The 20,408-nt window shown below is 34.6% G+C and overlaps 1 protein-coding gene across 9 annotated transcripts; it reads right to left on the reverse strand.

Annotated features, from left to right (window-relative positions):
- Nucleotides 1-306: 306 nt before the first annotated feature.
- LOC110635577 (uncharacterized) lies at nt 307-20,013 on the reverse strand. 9 transcript variants are annotated; one of them, XM_021784960.2, is made up of 9 exons: nt 19,710-20,011; nt 19,514-19,622; nt 19,051-19,119; nt 18,063-18,092; nt 14,527-14,559; nt 8,563-8,633; nt 7,900-7,981; nt 1,006-1,095; nt 307-636 (listed from the first exon to the last, which is right to left on the reverse strand). In XM_021784960.2, the coding sequence occupies exons 2-9, from the start codon at nt 19,610-19,612 to the stop codon at nt 583-585; spliced, it is 528 nt and encodes a 175-aa protein (XP_021640652.2). In that variant the 5' UTR covers nt 19,613-19,622; nt 19,710-20,011; the 3' UTR covers nt 307-582. The 9 variants fall into 9 exon arrangements, with proteins under 9 accessions (XP_021640652.2, XP_021640651.2, XP_021640654.2 ...); XM_021784959.2 differs by having other exon boundaries at nt 19,797-20,008; XM_021784962.2 differs by having other exon boundaries at nt 307-620; nt 19,710-20,006.
- Nucleotides 20,014-20,408: the final 395 nt, after the last annotated feature.

Below are 20,408 nucleotides of genomic sequence, written 5' to 3' on the forward strand. Positions count from 1 at the left end.
TCATAAAAAAGATTTTTCATATATAAATTATTTTTTGTGAAACAAACGAAACTTAAAATTTATTTTCCTTTCAAATTTTCCTTCTCTCATTTTTCTTCCCAATCAAACATAAAATGAACAGAAAATAAGATTATTTTCCTCCAAAATTTCTTTTTATTTTCCCTAAATCCAAGCAGTGTAAACTAACAAACTGATTAAGGAGATTGATTTTAAATAGCTAAATTGTTGATTTAAGGATTTTGCTAATTAGCATAAAGAAGCTTGATGCACAAGCTAAAACTCAAAGCAGAAGAAGAGGAAAATAAATACTCATAATGATTTAGTTGCTTAAGAGGCCCTAACAATGGGCATAGATTCAAGCTCGTTCGGGAAGTTCAGGGGTTCAATTTGGAAAAGGAATTCAATCCTGATGTACAACAGATTATAAACATGCTTAGATAAATGTGTATAAGTAGCCCCATAATGAAATTCTGATTTATCTAAAATACACATTTGCTTGCAAAGTTTGACATATACTTCTGCTCACAAAGTTTTACCATAACACAATACATTTAATCCACCAATTGCATTCCTTATGGCCCATCAACGGATGTCTAGTAATTCAAAATTCCATTTCTCAACTGCATAATTCCACTTCTGAAAGTTAGATGCACATCATTTGAGCTTCTAGCCAGTTAAAAAAACAAAAAAAAACAAAAAGCATCAAACATATGGGTTCAACAACAGCTTTTGTTAAAACATTTTTCTTTGGGTAGTAAAACTCCCAGCGCTATCGTCGGCACCAGAACAATATTCTCTCCATTATCAACATTATGCTCTTATTTAGTCAAATCAAAGCCATCTCTTTTAGAAGAAATATGAAAAATAAGAAAAGGAAAAAAGGTAAGAGAAAACAATCAATTTAACCATATGGCTCTGGCCCTAATGATAAAGTATCATCACCCCTTGTTCTTTTTTCCTTCTTTATGCATTTAGGATTCAAGGTAAAAGAAAGAAGTGTCACACCTTCTCAACATCTGTTGTACCAGTGACATTTTGCCTCCTTTTCTTGAGTTGCTCAAGACGAGCTCGGATGAGGCTATTCTGCTCTTCAGCCTATTAAATAAAGACGGAAATCTCAGTGCACAAACGCATCTTAATGCAGCACTCTCAACAGTAACATAAGGTTTCATCCTGAACTAATACAGGTGGCAAACTGCTTTTAAGCGGGTTAATGCCAGATTAATATAAATGGTAGCCAAGTAAAAGTACAAAAACATTGCTCTCCTGAGTTCTGAGTTTACCCAAAGAACCTTGAGCCATTATTAAATCAGCCTCTAGCACAAAAATGATGAAGGATCTTTAGTTTTTGTCCTCCACTTTTCAAACAAATGCTTTAGTCCTGCCTTAAATGCCTAATTCAATGAAAGGTGTTAAGAGTAAACAGTAATTATTTTTCCTTTATTTTTTAATTGAAGGAAAGATGCCCTTTTTCTTTCATTGCATTTTGACTTAACAAGAATAAGAATAGGTTTAGTAACATAGGGAAGAAATCATGCAATGCTCTATAGAAGGACCATAACATAGGGGTGGGTGTTTCTCTTAACTACAACAGACCAAAATATCTTTTAGGATATACTTCATGGATTTTTGTAATTCTCCCAACTAAAATTTATTAGAAAGACAAAAACGGAATGGGTTTTTCTCTTAACTACAATAAAGCAGCCAACCAAGTTATTAACTAATGTTGGCACATAGCATCCAGTCCATGGAATTGCGGTTATGGATGAATTAATTCCAGCAATATCTGAAGACAAACTTTTTTATTGGATGAGGTGTAGATGGGCATGTGGAACCTTATAAGAAAGGATATGATGGGGTGCACAAATCAATAATTTCTGTGATAGGTATGAATATAGAAACATTATTTTGAATTTTGCTTAGGCTTATAATCTAATCTTAGCAAATACACAACTCTTTAAAAGGAACCAAATTTGAATTTTTTTTAAACGAGAGCAAAAGATTAGTGAAACAGACTTCTTCCTTGTGAGAAGACCTACTAAGTTTTATGAAAATTCTGTAAAACTAGATTAGTTTTTGGATTTAAATATTAGAGTAGGCTACAATCAAGGACCTAAAAAAGCATGGTGGACAATGCCACGATGAGCTAGATCCAAGAGGATTCATGAGCTAGTAAAAAGAACTAGACCCATAAGAGGCCAAACTCTAGATAGGTTACCACATGCAACATAAGCGACAATTGGACCTATAAACTGAAGTCTAGTTCAGTTGCACTTGAGAAGAGAATGTTAGAATCCCACATCCACTAGCTACACAATTTAAAAGAGAATATAAAGCCATTTTTGTGGAAGCAACCTCAAGCTCAACAAATGGACCTTGTCGACTGTCTTCTGCACTTCTGAGTCAAAGAGAATTTCCCAACTAACACAATGGTTTCTAGAACTAAACCAGATTGGCCTGTCAGACCCGTTTAACTAGGAATTGGAGTTTAGTCTAGTTCAGTTTACCTATAAACCCTGTTTTCCACAAACCTGCTTTGAATCAGAACGAACAAGCAAACCATTAAACACGGAGAGCTTAAACCTGTTGGTTGGCTTTCTCATAAAAAAATTTAGAGTGACTGCTACTGGATGGAGGACTTGAAGCTGGATCGGTTGATGAAATTTGATGATGCTCACAACCAAAAGTTGGAATCTTTCTTTCCCATTATATATATATATATATATATATATATAGAGAGAGAGAGAGAGAGAGAGAGAGAGAGAGAGAGAGAGAGAGAGAGAAAGAGAGAACTCCGCCTAAATAGTTTGCGCTTAGCCAGTCCCAAGCCCGGATAAAGGAGGAGGGTTGCGGTAGATGACAACCAGCGTAAAAATTTCGTCACACCTTATGATATGGATTCAAATGATATAAACGTTGGGGCGTCCTCTACTTACGACACGCTACATTGGAGCCCGGGTGTAGTGAGAATTATGCAATGATGTAAGGCGTTCACCAAAAGCGACGCTCCATGCCGGCGCCTGGGTGTGGTGTTAAGTGAGCAAGGGTTCCCACATCATGGACGGGTGTGGGTAAAGAAGTTAGTCCATAGAATAGATAATAGAACAGATAGTGAAACAGAATACAAGATAGATATAGAAAATAATAGAAGATATCATAGAAGGAGACCAATTAGGAGGGAACAAAATAGGAGGGGGATCAGGGTTGGTACTTGAAATGTTGGATCACTTACAAGAAAATTAATAGAGCTTGTGGATACCTTGGAAAGGAAAGGGTGAATGTTGCTTGCATTCAGGAGACTAAATGGGTAGGAGAGAAAAGTAAGAAAGTAGGTAATTCATGATACAAGCTGTGATTTACCGGAAAAGAAAGAAATAAGAACGGAGTGGTCATAATCATAGACAGGACATTGAAAGATGCAGTAATAGCTGTGAAAAGAGTAGAAGATAGAATTATACTAGTAAAGCTAGTACTAGAAGGAGAAACAATAAATGTGGTTAGTGCTTATGCCCCACAAATAGGACTAGACAGTGAAAGTAAACAAAGGTTTTGGGAAGATATGAATGATTTAATGTAAAGCATACCGAATGAAGAGAATGTTTTCATTGGTAGAGATTTAAATGAACATGTAGGAAGTGATAGACAAGGTTATGAGAATGTTCATGGAGGTTTTGGTTTTGGCAGTCAAAATGAGGAGGGAAAAAATATCCTGGATTTTGCTATGGCATACGACCTAATACTAGTAAATACCTACTTTATAAAAAGAGAGTCACAGCTAGTGACTTTCAAAAGTGGGCAACATAGAAGCCAAATCGACTTCCTTTTAACCAGGAAGACAAATAGAACTCTATGCAAAGATTGCAAGGTCATTCCAGGAGAGGCTTTAACAAGTCAACATCGGTTGGTGATCTTGGATGTCAAGTTTAGGAACAATTCAAGTAAGGTCAGAAGAAATAGTGTAGCTCGAACAAAGTGGTGGGAGTTCAAAGGAGTAAAGCAAGTGAAGTTCAAAAATGAGCTTCTCGAGTCCGAAGTATGGAAGCTGGATATGGAGGCCAATGATATGTGGATACAGATGGCATCAAAGATTAGAGAAGCAGTTAGAAAAGTACTTGGAGAGTCTAAAGGACATGGACCAATCTCAAAAGAGAGATGGTGGTGCAATAAGGAAGTACAAAAGACAATGAAGAGAAAAAGGGAATTGTATAAAAAATTATATAAATGTGATAATAATGAGGCATATGAACAGTATAAGATAGCAAAGAAAGAGGCAAAAAAGGCAGTTAGTCAAGCAAGAGCACATGCCTTTGAAAAATTATATGAGAAACTTGAAACTAAAGAAGGGGAGAAAGATATTTATAAATTAACAAGGAGGAGAGAAAGGAAATGTCAAGATCTCAATCAAATTAGGTGCATTAAAGATAAAGAAGGAAAAGTGTTGATGAAAGATGAGGACATTAAAAAAAGATAAAGAAATTATTTTAATGATCTCTTTAATAATAGTCAAAATGGTAATAGCGTGAATATAGACTATAGAACAATAGAAAAGAATGTGAATTATACTAGAATGATTAGATCTTTAGAAGTAAAGGAAGCACTTAAGAGAATGAAAGTGGATAAAGCCTGTGGACTCGATGAAATACCAATTGAAGTGTGGAAGTGTTTAGGAGATATGAGAGTGACATGGTTAACTAAATTATTTAATAAGATTCTAAACTCAAAGAAAATACCTGATGAATGGAGGAGTATTTTAGTACCTATTTTTAAAAATAAGGGAGACATACAGAGTTGCTCAAATTATAGGGAAATTAAACTCATGAGCCATACTATGAAGTTGTGGGAGAGAGTTGTGGAGCATCGACTACGTCATGATACTTTTATCTCTCTCAATCAATTTGGTTTCATGCTCGGTCGTTCAACTATAGAAGCGATCTTTCTCATTAGAAGCTTGATGGAGAAATATAGAGATGTGAAAAAAGATCTACATATGGTTTTTATTGATTTGGAGAAGGCTTATGATAGTGTTCCAAGAAATGTCTTATGGAATGTGTTAGAACAAAAGATGGTATCTATTAGGTACATACAAGTGTTGAAAGATATGTATGAAGGAGCAACTACTATTGTGCGCACAATGGGAGGAGACACGAGATTTTCCGATCTCAATTGGATTACACCAAGGATCAACTATAAGCCCTTACCTTTTTACATTAGTTTTAGATGAATTGACAAAACATATACAAGAGAGTATTCCTTGGTGCTTAATGTTTGCGGATGATATTGTTCTGATAGATGAGACACGAGAAAGAGTCAATAAAAAGTTAGAGCTTTGGAGAAGTACTCTTGAGTCAAAGGGTTTTAAGTTAAGTAGAACGAAGACAGAATACATGCATTACAAGTTCAGTTAAGGCCAAACTGGTGATAGAGAAGGAGTTAGTTTGAATAGAGTGATACTATCCCAAAGTAATCACTTTAAATATCTAGGCTCAGTCCTTCAAGTAAATGAGAGATGTGAGGAGGATGTTAGTCATAAGATTAAAGCCGGATGGTTGAAGTGGAGACGTGCCACGGGAGTTTTATGTGATCGCAAGATTCCCAATAAGTTTGTAGAAAGAGATGATTCTCATTTATTTCAATTAATCTGTACATGGGTATATATATACAATTGATTCCTATAATTGTGTTCTACTAATTAGGAAAAAATCATAAATAAGAAATCCTAAATAGGAATACAGAATATACAGAGAAATAATATTGTGATTGATTTTCCATAACATAGTGATTGACTTTCCATAACACTCCCCCTCAAGTTGGAGCATAGATGTTAATCATGCCCAACTTGTTACAAATGTAGTCAATCCTAACTCTATTCAGAGCTTTTGTGAAAATATCTCCTAACTGCTCTCCAGTTTTGATGTGTCATGTTGAGATGATCTGTTGTTGAATCTTTTCACGAATAAAGTGACAATCAATCTCAAAATGTTTGGTCCGCTCATGAAACACCGAATTAGAAGCAATATGAAGAGCAGCTTGATTATCACACCACAATTTCGCAGGCAGAGATGTCTTAAAACCTATCTCATCTAGTAATTGAAGTATCCACATTACCTCACATACTGATTGTGCCATGGCTCTGTATTCGGATTCAGCACTAGATCGAGAAACTACACTCTGCTTCTTGCTTCTCCAAGATACCAAATTTCCTCCAATAAAAACGCAATATCCAGTAGTTGACCTCCTGTCAACCTTAGATCCAGCCCAGTCGGCATCTGAAAAACATTCAACATTCAAATGCCCATGATTGCCATATAGCAAACCTTTTCCTGGAGCGTCCTTCAGATAACACAAGATTTGTTCCAAGGCTTTCCAATGAGCAACAGTTGGGGAAGACATAAACTGACTTACCACACTAACGGCATAAGCAATGTCAGGACGAGTGACTGTAAGGTAGTTCAATTTTCCTACCAATCTCTTGTATCTCTCTGGATCTTCAAACAACTCACTATCCCCTGCTAACAGTTGTAAAGTTGGAGTCATTGGTGCGCTACAAGTGTGGAAAATTGAACTACCTTACAGTCACTCGTCCTGACATTGCTTATGCCGTTAGTGTGGTAAGTCAGTTTATGTCTTCCCCAACTGTTGCTCATTGGGAAGCCTTGGAATAAATCTTGTGTTATCTGAAGGGCGCTCCAGGAAGAGGTTTGCTATATAGTAATCATGGGCATTTGAATGTTGAATGTTTTTCAGATGCCGATTGGGCTGGATCTAAGGTTGACAGGAGATCAACTACTGGATATTGCGTTTTTATTAGAGGAAATTTGGTGTCTTGGAGAAGCAAGAAGCAGAGTGTAGTTTCTCGTTCTAGTGTTAAATCCGAATACAGAGCCATGGCACAATCAGTATGTGAGGTAATGTGGATACTTCAATTACTAGATGAGACAGGTTTTATGACCTCCCTGCCTGTGAAATTGTGGTGTGATAATCAAGCTGCTCTTCATATTGCTTCTAATCCGGTGTTTCATGAGCGGACCAAACATATTGAGATTGATTGTCACTTTATTCGTGAAAAGATTCAACAGATCATCTCAACAGGACACATCAAAACTGGAGAGCAGTTAGGAGATATTTTCACAAAAGCTCTGAATGGAGCTAGGATTGACTACATTTGTAACAAGTTGGGCATGATTAACATCTATGCTCCAACTTGAGGGGGAGTGTTATGGAAAGTCAATCACTATGTTATGGAAAATCAATCACTATATTATTTCTCTGTATATTTTGTATTCTGTATTCCTATTTAGGATTTCTTATTTAGAATTTCTTCCTAATTAGTAGAACACAATTATAGGAATCAATTGTATATATATATCCATGTACAGATTAATTAATATTAATGAGAATCATCTCTTTCTACATTCTAAATACATTTTTATTTTAAAATATTATCATAAAATATTTCATTTGAAAGTTTTAAGTTATTTTTTAAAAAAGTATTTACATATTAAAATTTAAATAAATTTATTTCAATTTTTATCTATAAAATATATCAAACTAGTAATTATAATAATTCATTATTTTTATTATTTTTAAAGAAGTTATTAATTTTATAATACATTTAATATTATATCAGTTAAAATTTAACACTGATTAAACTTTAAACCCTTAACTCTTTGTCTTTACTAGTTCGTTGACCAGGCTAAGTTTGAAAAACATGGTTAACATAGAGACCTACGCTTAGTAGTGGGATTTTAATGCAAATTCCTAAATGCTGGCAAAACTCTCTTTTAACAAATAAAAAAAAATGTCAATTCCGCTTACCCGACCACAACATCAACCAATACAACCCATTCACATTTAGTTATACTTTGAAATGGTGAGACTTTAATAGCAAGTTGCACTCACCTTTTCCAACATGCCCATCAAGAACTGGATCTCATTTTTCTTTGCCATTGACAGATTGCATGCAACATCCATTACATTCGTCCTGCAAACAAGGAACCATATGCAAATAAAAACTCCACCAAAAGTAATTTATAAAACTAATGAGAAACTCAAAGAGATACAAATCAAGATAAAATGTTGATTTTAGCAATCCAAAAAATCTTCTTTTTTTCTTTTTTTATGGGGCTTGCACTTTCCATTTTCTTTTAAAGATAGTTAATTTTCATGTGGCAAGTACTAGCGACTATAGTATGAGCACTAAAAGTAAAAGACCCCACAAGCAAAAAGGAAGAAGAAGAAGAAGAAGAAGAAGAAGAAGAAGAAGAAGAAAGTACCATCTTCCTCTTTCTTGGATTTTCATAGTAATAGGATAAAAATTCATTATTCAAGATTTTCTAGTTGATGAGTGAGATATAACACAAAATAGACAAAACAATTCATCATTAAAAAGAACACTTGTTAGGCTAATCTAACAAATCACAAATTTAATAAGAATGTCATACCCACTATCCACATTAAACATCACATTGCTAAGATATGACCACATAAGAATTCAACTATAGATATCTCTTTAATGAATCACCACTATAGATTTATATCACCAAGAAAGTAAATGATGCCTACTTATTCAAAAATAGAGGGTCCAGATATTGTTCTTCCACAAGTTGGTCCACAGTATAAAGAGTTGTTCCCACCTGTAAAACATAAGTCAATTGATGTGAGAGGAAAATTAGAAAAAAGCCATGCATAATGATAATAAGTTGAGGAAGAATAGTTAAGAACCTCTTAGTTTGGATAATTATCTTATTTCTAGGGAAAAAAACTTGGAAGATTAATCAATCAGAGTTTACAGGGCTCATGATTGATTTTAGTTTACCAAGTGAGTAACAAAATGCACTCCACGAGGTTTCCCTAGAATATTACTATCAAAAAATTCCTCTAGCTTTTTTAAAGTCATCAAATTTGTTAAGTAATCATCAATCAATTTTCACTTCCAAGATCTTTATTGATTGAAGTCCTAGAAAATGAATAGTTATAAGAATCTATATAAAGCCTTAATATAAACTTTGCAAGTAGAAATGAGCAAACCATTTTTATGTCTGCTTTTATGGAATTATAGCAGAACCAGTATGCAAAGTCCCTAGCATTAGATCTTCATCCTAAACATTCATCCACCCATCTTTTCCCACTCCTTCATATACAATTTGAAAGGAAATATTCAAGAGAGCACCACAAAGGAAGATAAAAAGGGAACTAGAAACTAAGTCTACAAGACTCGAAACAATAAGCAATTTTAAAACAGTTCCAGAAAGTTTGGTCTTCAAAAGGAGAATACAATGGGAATACTTTCCCAAATTTAATCTCATAAGTGGAACAATTTATTACGGTTAAAGTAGGAATGTATATATAGATATATATGGTTATAATTTGAAACCCTAAAATTAAGAGATTCCTTGATTAGGGCTATTTTTTATTTTCCATTTTAGAGTCACCAAAATTATATATATTTTTTAATAAAGGCCAAAATTGTATATACATACACCCCATAGCTTGAGGGAATATTCAAGCCAATTATTCCACAAAATATCTTCTTCTTCTTCTTCTTCTTCTCCTCTAACTTTTTCATGGTATCAGAGCCTAAGAAGGCCTGATTTTTATCTCCTCCTTTGCTCATCTACTTTTGAAGAAAAATGGCAATGGGGTTCTTGTTTGCCACCTACTAGGAGAAGGTTTACTACACCACCAATTCAAATCAATTCCCTAGCTGCCAGTGAGATAGAACCTAGAAAGCCAGCGTCGAAATCTTGGCCATTAATCTCCATGTGCCGCCACAACTGTTCTAGGCTCGATACACGCACCAACACGTGGTCCTTCCCAGCCATTATGTCTAGCCAGAAATTCTTCCCTCTCTCGCTAGAGTCAGACTAGTCTCCCTAAGTGATCTTGCATTTGGGTCTTTTTAATCAAGTATTCTCTTGCCCTTTTAGGCCTTCGACAACTTTGAAAGACTTGTTGCTTTTCTTTCTACCTTCCCAAGTGCCTTCCCTCTACTTTTAATCCTTCTAATCCTTACTTAAAAAAATAAATAAATAAAAACTATTTAAAAGAAGAAGAAGATCCTTACTTAAAAAAAACAAAAGCTATTTAAAAAAAAATAAAGAAGAAGAAGAAGAAGAAGAAGAAGAGAGAGAGAGAGAGAGAGAGAGAGAGAGAGAGAGAGAAATAATGCCCAAAAAGGTGCTACTTCATTGTGTCGACAACGCTGGCCTCTTTATGGTTTGAAGCAATCCCTGAGAGCATGGTTTAGTTGGTTTAGTACTGTTGTTTAACAATTTGAGATGCATCAAAGTGGAGCAAACCATTTAGTTTTCCACCGACATTCTTGTCATGGCAAGTACATTTATTTGATAGTTTATGTTGATAACATTATCATAACAGGTGATGATCAAGAAGGCATTACTCAACTCAAATGGCATCTCACCAGTCATTTCCACATTAAACATTTGGGAAAGATGAGATATTTCATAGGCATTGAAGTGGCACAATCTAACAGTGGTATTGCCATTTCACAAAGGAAGCATGCATTGGATATTCTGGAAAAAAAAGGGCATGTTGGATTGTAAACTTGTTGATACAATGTTAAACTTGTTCCTGGATAGGAGAAGCCTCTAAAAGACCCTAGCCAGTATCGAAGGCTTGTTAGTAAACTAAATTACCTCACAATCACACGACTAGATATTTCTTTCACAATAAGTGTGGTTAGCTAGTTCTTACAATCTCCTTGTGATAGTCACTAGAATATAATAATTCGATTCTCAAGTATATCAACGGAGCCCCAGGACAAGGCTTCTTGTATGATGATACGGGACATATACAGATTGTCAGATATTCTAACGCAGACCAAGCTGGATCTTCAAATAGAAGGTCTACTTCAGGATATTGCATTCTAATCAAAGGGAATCTAGCAACCTAGAAAAGCAAAAAGCAAGATGTGATGGCCAGATCAAATGCGTAAGTAGTTTGTCAGGCTATGGCCTTAGCCACTTGTGGGCTCAAACTTATATAGTTGAAGTAACTTCTCCAAGAGTTAAAGTGTGGAAGTCAGGAACAAATGAAATTGATTTATGACAATCAAGCACCACTATATATTGCTTTTAATCCTGTGTTTCATAAGAGGACAAAGCACATAAAGATAGATTGTCACCATATTAGACAAAAGATTGAGTATGGGTATATTGCTACTAGCTTTGTTAGTTCAAATAATTAGTTAACAGACATTCTTACTAAATCTCTTAGCAAGTCTAGGATTGGTTATATTTGTAACATGCTAAGAGCATACAATATGTACGCTCCAGTTTAAAGGGGAATATTATAATAGCAATATATATATATATATAAATTGAATCACTGAAACTAAGGGATTCTTTAATTAGGACTATTTTGTATATTTCCCTTTCAGGTCACCAAAATTTTATATATACACCCCATTGCTTGAGGGAATAATCAAGCTAATTAGTCAACAAAATCTCTTCTTCTCCTTTAGTTCTTCAAAGGGTAAAAGATCTTGAAAATTACACTATTGCCACACTTTGCAAAAAAAGTGGCACCATGCTCCATGCAACAAGAGTAAGTGGAATATTTGTTTGACTACGAAGATCAGTAGAACATTAAGGAAGGCCATTAAATTCAGATTCAATAAAAATAAAGGAGACTTTTCTTGGGTTTTTCACTAATAGTTGTTCTCTTTAGCTTAGGCCTTCATCTTATGCACAAAAACTTTCGTCATAGCCAAAGCTTCTGAACTATTCATTGAAAGCTTAATTGTTTCTCCTATCAATAATGAAAACTATTTACATATCATATTAGGAAGAAAAAAAACTCTCATTTTTTGAACTTTTCCGAGCATGTTCCATTAAAATGAAAATTCTCACCACTTTCCTAGTTTTTCACAGGAAAACATGTAAGAATAATGTCTACATCACATTTCCATTGACAACCAACACAGGACCCGATGTGCCGCATCATGGTGCACATGTGAGCCACTTTGTAGAACACCATGGGTTGAAGCAAGAATTGGCTATAGGGCTTGCTAGGTGTGTGAAAGGAAGTGATTTGGGCTGGACTTATGACCAAAGACTTAATTTATTTAGAGTTAAAAGAAACAAACCTAAAAGAGACCCAATTTGGAGGTCCATGTTAAAGTGGCTTTGTGGGCCTTGGAAAAGCATATAGGGGCCCAATAAAACCCTAATGGAGTGCACATGGGTTGTCAGAAGAGATTTGGATGTGTTTTGTATTATGTTTATTCATTTACAAATAGATAAAATTGATAATTATCTTCTCCTTATGTTATGCCTAAATTTAAGGAAACTTTATTTATCATCTTGTATTACAAATCCTAACCTACAAAGGAGAAGTAACCCTTACCAAGTGTGTTAAAAAGACCAAGTATCCTATCTTAATCCTACATGGCGTGTGGAATGGCAAGGAGGGTTGTGATTGGTTATCTTAGTTAGTTATTCTACTTTGAAGGCACAAATCAAGGAGACACTTATCCTAACTCTTGCAAAACCTATACAAGCTAGGAGAAGTTTTCTCATCCATATCTTCATCAAAAGCGTGTGACACATCCAAGGGCTATTATGCAATGGTGTGTGGCAGATCCAATGGCCAAGATTGAGGACTAATTTCCTTTGTAGTTTATCTATTTAGTTTATGTCTTTAATTTTCCTAGTTCTAGTTAGTTTATGTTTTAGTTTTCCTGGTTTTATTAAGTTATTTCCTTTCCTAGTAGGAGCTTAGTTTATTATGTAAAGCCTATAAATAGGCATGGACCTTTCCTTATGGCTTGTACTTTGATTTTATTCATTAATAAAATAAGCCTTGAGCTTGCCTTATCCCCTACACTTATATCTTCTCTAAAAGTGGTGTGTGCTTAGTCTTTTCTTATTTCTATCTTTCTGTGAACATCAATTGCATCCTTAGCTTCGAGAATTATTTGGATTGGGATCTAATCAAGTTATTCAAGTTCAAGAGCTTCAACTGGCATGTGCATCAAAGGGCGTTTTAGTTCTAGAGTTGTTTCACTTGGTGCACCAAAGTTCTTAATGGCATGCATTGTTACAAGTTTCAATTACTTTTTTTTGTTTTCATTGTTTTTGAGTTGTTTTTGGTTTGTTTTGGATTGCTAGAGTTCTAAGCGTGTGTTTTTAGATCTTAGGGAATGCTTATAGTTACAATTGTTTATGCAAGTTTGGCTTGTTCCTTGTTTGGCCGAATTGCATATTGTCCTTGTGCAAATTCTAACTTCTTTGTTTAATTGTAACTCTAAGGCACATCATGACCAGAAATTCTAAATCTACAACTATATGATGGCTCACATACGGTCTAGAAACTCTACTACAAAAGATTCAAAGAAGAGACCTAAGCTTATTTTATTATCCATAAAGAAGCAGTTATATAGCCTAGAAAGACCACCCCATTTACATACTTATACATTGACAAATAAGGAGGTAGCATGTACATTTGAGGTCACATGGTGAATATACACCAAAAAAGATAATCTAGAAAACACCCATTAGAAAAGTGTGAAAGAGAAGAGCTCCCCTCAACAAATCCATCATTTAAGCCCTTGCCAAAACTCTCTAAAGCACCCCATTAATTTAAAATTATCATGAAACTCTCCCACTAATGGAGAAAAATTTCTACCAATTGCTTGAGTTGAAAGCAGGGTTTTAAATAATAGAATAGGAAGCAGTATCATATTGAGAATATGCCACCACTTCCATGAATTGTTTTACAAAACTAGCAAAATGGCTTGAATCAACATTAAACAAAGAATTTAACTAAATATCATTATAATCTTGTATGACCGACAATATATACCAAAAAAAGTCACAAAATAATTTATTACAAAAAGGCATTTTTTTTTAAATGATATAAAAGAGTACGGTCAAAAGAAATAAATTTTCAAATAGTTTGTGTTAAAAATTTTAACTTGTATTTACATATAAACTAAATGTAACAATTGAAATACAAATTTAAATGGAAATTTACACCCAAAAAGATTTTAGAAAAATATTTAGAACTTAGGCATAAAAAAATAAAATAAAAAAAGAGTGAAAGCAAAATAATTTTTTATATTCAACAACAATGTGGCTTCTTTCTCCTAGAAATCTAGAAGTCATTCCAGGTACTTCTTCTTTTCCTCCTCATTCTTCGTCTACAAATGCAGAAATCCATATGACATTGCCCTCCCTTTTATCTCCCTCACCCTTCCCTTCTTTCTCATCTTTCTCCTCCTTTGTGAGGCTATTTTGGTCATTTCAGTGTTACCAAAACAGGATGTAATGGCCAATAGAGCCGCTATGCCCGATATAATACCATTTCTTTGTAGATTTGAATCTCTAGAGGTGTAAAAGTAAAGATCATATTGGTAGGCTACAATTCCATTATGTATTGCATGATTAAATACATAACAGACTCTAATTAAGACCCTAGTTGTAAATCCTTAGGAGAACTTCTCACAAATCAAAATAAACATAAGTAGCAAAAAAGCAAGAGCAATAATAAGGACAAAAGATGTACCTGTGTTTCAAGGCTTAATGACTCAAACTCATCCTGCGATAGGCAAACAAGACAAAAAATAGAGTCCAAACTTGTAAACAGAGGAAGGAAAAGGCAAAAAAGAAGAGATTCACTGGCTTCAAAAGAAAATATAAGCATTGAAGTTACTGAACACCGTAGGTGGAACCACATTGCAGTTATATATTCATGATTATAGTTGTCATGGATCAAGAAGATAAGCCTAAAGGCCAAATTTTCAACTAGACAAATAACAAAGAAAATATCAAATTTTTAGACTTAAGGAACTTGGAATTATGATTTAGATTTTATATAGGTTCATCAGGGTATTATTGAATAATTATATTCTATATAATCTCAAAAGCATATTTATTTCATGAACTTAGTGCTGGTCCAGAATTTTACAGCTTCAAGATTCAACGTATTTTTATATATTTTTATCTCCAATAATGACGCGGCATTAAGGTCAAATAGAAATATACTCCACAAACAGAGTGAAAATAGAGAGAAATTAGTAAAATACTTGGTTGGATTTTTATTAATCAAACTCTAAAGTTGAAATACATAAAATTAAGGCCTATTTATAGAAATTTTAATCTCCTAATCCTATTTGATAAGTAAATCTACTTTCTAGGAAGTTTAGATAAACTTAAATACATTAGGAAGTTTAAATAAAATAGGGAAAACTAATTCCTAGATGAAATAGGAAAACTAAATAACTAATCCCAATTGAAGAAGGAAACACAAAACAAACTAATTTGGCAACTAAAAACTCTCGCAAATCAAGTTAAACATCTCCCAAAACAAGTTGGATCATGTTAGGATTGCTGGGGAACCAGTTGGAGATGTAATTAACGTGTTGGGGCTATTGAACTTGACTTTTGCTGCAGGACTAAGGGACTTTTGCTTCGGTTCGGTTTGGTTCCCCCAAGAACCGTACACAGCTCTACTACTGACAAATAATTGTTTGAATAAATAGGAATAGGAACTTTTTATTGCAAAATAAACTAGAACATAGGAAGTTTTTATTGCAAAATAAACTAGAACAGAAAAAACCAATGATCCAGACACAAACATGGAAGACAATGACACAAATGCAGTCTAAAAAAATAGAAAGCATTATACAGAGTGTTATGGAAAGTCAATCACTATGTTATGGAAAATCGTCAATCACTATGTTATGGAAAATCAATCACTATATTATTTCTCTGTATATTCTGTATTCTGTATTCCTATTTAGGATTTCTTCCTAATTAGTAGAACACAATTATAGGAATCAATTGTATATATATACCCATGTACAGATTAATTGACATTAATGAGAATTATCTCTTTAAGATATCTCAATTTAATAATGTCCAACCAATGTCTAGTCCTCTCCCACAGCCTGTTCCTTCTGTCTCTAGACCTACTCGACCTCCCGTTGTTCATGTTTATTCCAGGAGATTAGAGATTCCTGACTCAGATCCTCCACCAGCTACTTCGTTGGGAGATCCTGTACCTCATACTGATCATGATTCTGATCTAGACTTACCCATTGCTCTTCGTAAAGGTAAACGTTCATGTACTTACCCTATCTCTTCTTTTATTTCTTATAATCAATTGTCTTCTTGTTCTCGGTGTTTTGTTACTTCTTTAGACTCTGTTCCTATCCCTAATACTGTTGATGAGGCACTGTCTCATCCTGGCTGGTGTGATGCTATGAAAGAGGAAATGAAGGCTTTAGATGCTAATGGTACATGGGAACTATTGCCTTTGCCTACTGGTAAGAAAGCTATTGGTTGCAAATGGGTATTTACAGTAAAGGTAAATCCTAATGGTTCTGTGGCTAGGTTAAAAGCACGCCTTGTAGCAAAAGGATATGCTCAGACATATGGGGTTGATTACTCTGATACTTTTTCTCCTGTAGCTAAACTTACTTCTATTCGCTTGTTTATCTCTTTAGCAGCTACATATGATTGGCACCTGCATCAATTGGATATCAAGAATGCTTTCCTTCATGGTGATCTTCAGGAGGAGGTGTATATGGAGCAACCACCTGGGTTTGTTGCTCAGGGAGAGTTGGGTAAAGTTTGTAGGCTTCGGAAGTCTCTTTATGGCTTGAAACAAAGTCCTAGGGCATGGTTTGGGAGATTCAGTGAAGCAGTACAGGAATTTGGTATGCAAAAGAGTAAGTGTGATCACTCAGTATTTTATAGGCAATCTGAGGATGGTCTAATTCTCTTGGTAGTCTATGTGGATGACATTGTCATCACTGGGAGTGACTCTGCAGGTATTTCATCTCTTAAAACCTTCCTCCAAACTCAGTTTCAGACCAAAGACTTGGGATTGTTAAAGTATTTATTAGGTATCAAAGTTATGAGAAGTAAGAAGGGTATTTTCTTGTCTCAAAGAAAATATGTCCTCGATCTATTGACAGAGACAGAAAAATTAGGTGCTAAGCCTTGTAGCGCACCAATGACTCCAACTTTACAACTGTTAGCAGGGGATAGTGAGTTGTTTGAAGATCCAAAGAGATACAGGAGATTGGTAGGAAAATTGAACTACCTTACAGTCACTCGTCCTGACATTGCTTATGCCGTTAGTGTGGTAAGTCAGTTTATGTCTTCCCCAACTGTTGCTCATTGGGAAGCCTTGGAACAAATCTTGTGTTATCTGAAGGGCGCTCCAGGAAGAGGTTTGTTATATGGTAATCATGGGCATTTGAAAGTTGAATGTTTTTCAGATGCCGACTGGGCTGGATCTAAGGTTGACAGGAGGTCAACTACTGGATATTGCGTTTTTATTGGAGGAAATTTGGTGTCTTGGAGAAGCAAGAAGCAAATTGTAGTTTCTCGATCTAGTGCTGAATCCGAATACAGAGCCATGGCACAATCAGTATGTGAGGTAATGTGGATACTTCAATTACTAGATGAGAAAGGTTTTAAGACCTCCCTGCCTGCGAAATTATGGTGTGATAATCAAGCTGCTCTTCATATTGCTTCTAATCCGGTGTTTCATGAGCGGACCAAACATATTGAGATTGATTGTCACTTTATTCGTGAAAAGATTCAACAACAGATCATCTCAACAAGACACATCAAAACTGGAGAGCAGTTAGAAGATATTTTCACAAAAGCTCTGAATGGAGCTAGGATTGACTACATTTGTAACAAGTTGGGCATGATTAACATCTATGCTCCAACTTGAGGGGGAGTGTTATGAAAAGTCAATCACTATGTTATGGAAAATCAATCACTATATTATTTCTCTGTATATTCTGTATTCTGTATTCCTATTTAGGATTTCTTATTTAGGATTTCTTCCTAATTAGTAGAACACAATTATAGGAATCAATTGTATATATATACCCATGTACAGATTAATTGACATTAATGAGAATTATCTCTTTCTACACATAGTTCCATATCAAATCCAATGCATTGCACAAGCATTTATGGCAACAAACAATATAAGCAGTATCTCTCTCAACCCCTTTACCGCAAAAGAGAAGCAAGAATTATTTTAAATTTAAGCAGATAGTAACAAGAGATGCATACCTCTATCATTTTATGCAAAGAAGTGATAACCTGAAAATTGTATATCACAGTGCAAAGCATCAGTTTAAATTTCAAAGAAATTATGAGCTGTGAAATAATCGAAATAGATATTCAACTCAACTCAACTAAGCTTTTATCCCAAAAATTTATTAGGGTCGGCTATATAGATTCTTTTTCTCCACTCTAAATGATTTTGGGTTGAATCCTCGAAAATGTGCAATGTTTATAAATCATGTTGTACTACTCTCCTCCAAGTCAATTTAAGTCTACCCCTTCTTTTCTTTCTATCCTCTAACCCAATGTGCTCTACTTGTCTAACTGGAGACTCCGTAAATCTACGCTTCATATAACCAAACCACCTCAATCTCCCTTCTCTCAACTTATCCTCAATTGACATCACTCCTACCTTTTCTCTAATACTGTCATTACGGACTTTATCTAATTTAGTATGGCCACTCATCCACATTAACATTCTTATCTCTGCACCTCTAAAATAAACATTTCATTATCGTAGTTCATATAATTAGATGTTTTAAGATGTAATTATACATAAAATAGCATACACAAACATATACTGATATGCATACAGAATTAGTGGCCTTCTCTTTCTTTCTTTTATTTGCATCATTTTCACTTTTGGAAGTAACAAGGTTTAAACACTTCCAATGGAGTCTATTTTGAGGACACCAAATGATTAACCATATAAAGCAGACTTCCTAAAAAGGAAAACTTCTCCCTTATGTGCAATGAGATAATTTTGATTCTTGGAATTTTCACATCATATTAAGGCTGGCCAGAATTTTTTTTTTTTTCAATTTTCATTTTTTTTCTACTTGGAAAGCTATCCATTACATGAATAAGAACTCAGCAACAACTCTATTGCCAATACTTAAGAAACCCATATATTTTAAAAGTACTTCTAATAAAAATGCAGCAATTTATAACAAAAATTAACAACTACAAACGAATGCTTCAAGGTAGCAAATACCTGAATAAATAGACGGTGTAGACTTTCCTGCTCTGCACTGCTGAAATTTGAAAATGCTATGACACACTCCTTCATGTTTGAACCAAAAATAAAAATTAATAAAAATTATTTCTACATATACAATCCTGAAGTGCATAGGAAACGCAAGTTCAGGCTTAATTTTCACCATATCACAACAATATCCCATTATTCAATCCTCAAGTATTATTATTTATTAGCAATCAAAATTATATATTAGTGTGCATTTGAAATGAAGGTGGATGTGAATTTTGTATTAACATTAAATTCAAATACCCCAATATTTCAAATTCTCATCTATCTAATTGCACCCTAAAAAAGAAAAGCAACTCATCCTGCCAACAAGATCATATGAGATCACAAAGAAATAATAATAATAATAATAATAATAATAATAATCAGCTAAAGGACCCTAAAATAAATAACCCATTTTATAAATGCATACCTCTTTGGAGCAGGAAGTGAGAAGGGAGCGAATAGCAAGCTTGAAAGACTTGGTGAAATCAGAATATCTCGATCCTATTGAAGGAACCATCTTCTCCATGTCTCTCAATCTGCAGACAACAAAGGAATTTAAATATCGGCCGACATGTATCGTATCGGCAGATATCATATATTATAGCAGCCGATCCGATATTGACCATGTCGTGAGTCCGAAATACAAAGAAACGGTTCCGTACAGGCCATCAGGAGCAACGGGCGATACAAGCAGTCATGTAGCACCTTACCTGATGCAAACACAGAAATTTTCGGCTGTATTTACTGTGGTTTCTCGCTGTTTTCCAAAGCAGATTAGGAGATAAGAAGAAGAAGAAGAAGAAGACGAAGGGAAGCAAACAAGAAGTTTGAATTTGTAGACAGCTGCAAACAATCAATTTGTCAAGTTTGAATCTGCAGCTCGAAAGTGTTTCCTGCCGCTGAGCTTGTAAATTCTGAGTACTTCAATTTTAAGAGCCTTAGGGGTAGGCCTGGCCGCCCAGCTGGGCCGGGCCGGGCCGATTTCAGACTGCAACTAGCGGCTCTTGTTTAGGAGAGAGAGACCAAGACCGCTTAAGGTCGGTTCACAGCAATTTGGACACTGGCGGTTCCAAATTTAATCCACTAAAATAGTTCCCATTTTGGGCGGTTACAGGTTCCATTGTTGAGACTCGTTAAACCGGCTCAAAATGAATTAAAAAAAATAATAATGAAAAAATTATGTATTTTTACAACTACAAATGAATGAATAAATTAATTAATTACTGTATATACAAAAAATAAAAAAATATATTTTATTAAGTATTATAAATTATTTTACATGACTTAATTAAATAAAATATAAACTTCTAATTACAGATAAA

This window comes from Hevea brasiliensis, chromosome 3 (assembly GCF_030052815.1).
Source record: "Hevea brasiliensis isolate MT/VB/25A 57/8 chromosome 3, ASM3005281v1, whole genome shotgun sequence".
Classification (NCBI taxonomy): Eukaryota; Viridiplantae; Streptophyta; class Magnoliopsida; order Malpighiales; family Euphorbiaceae; genus Hevea; species Hevea brasiliensis.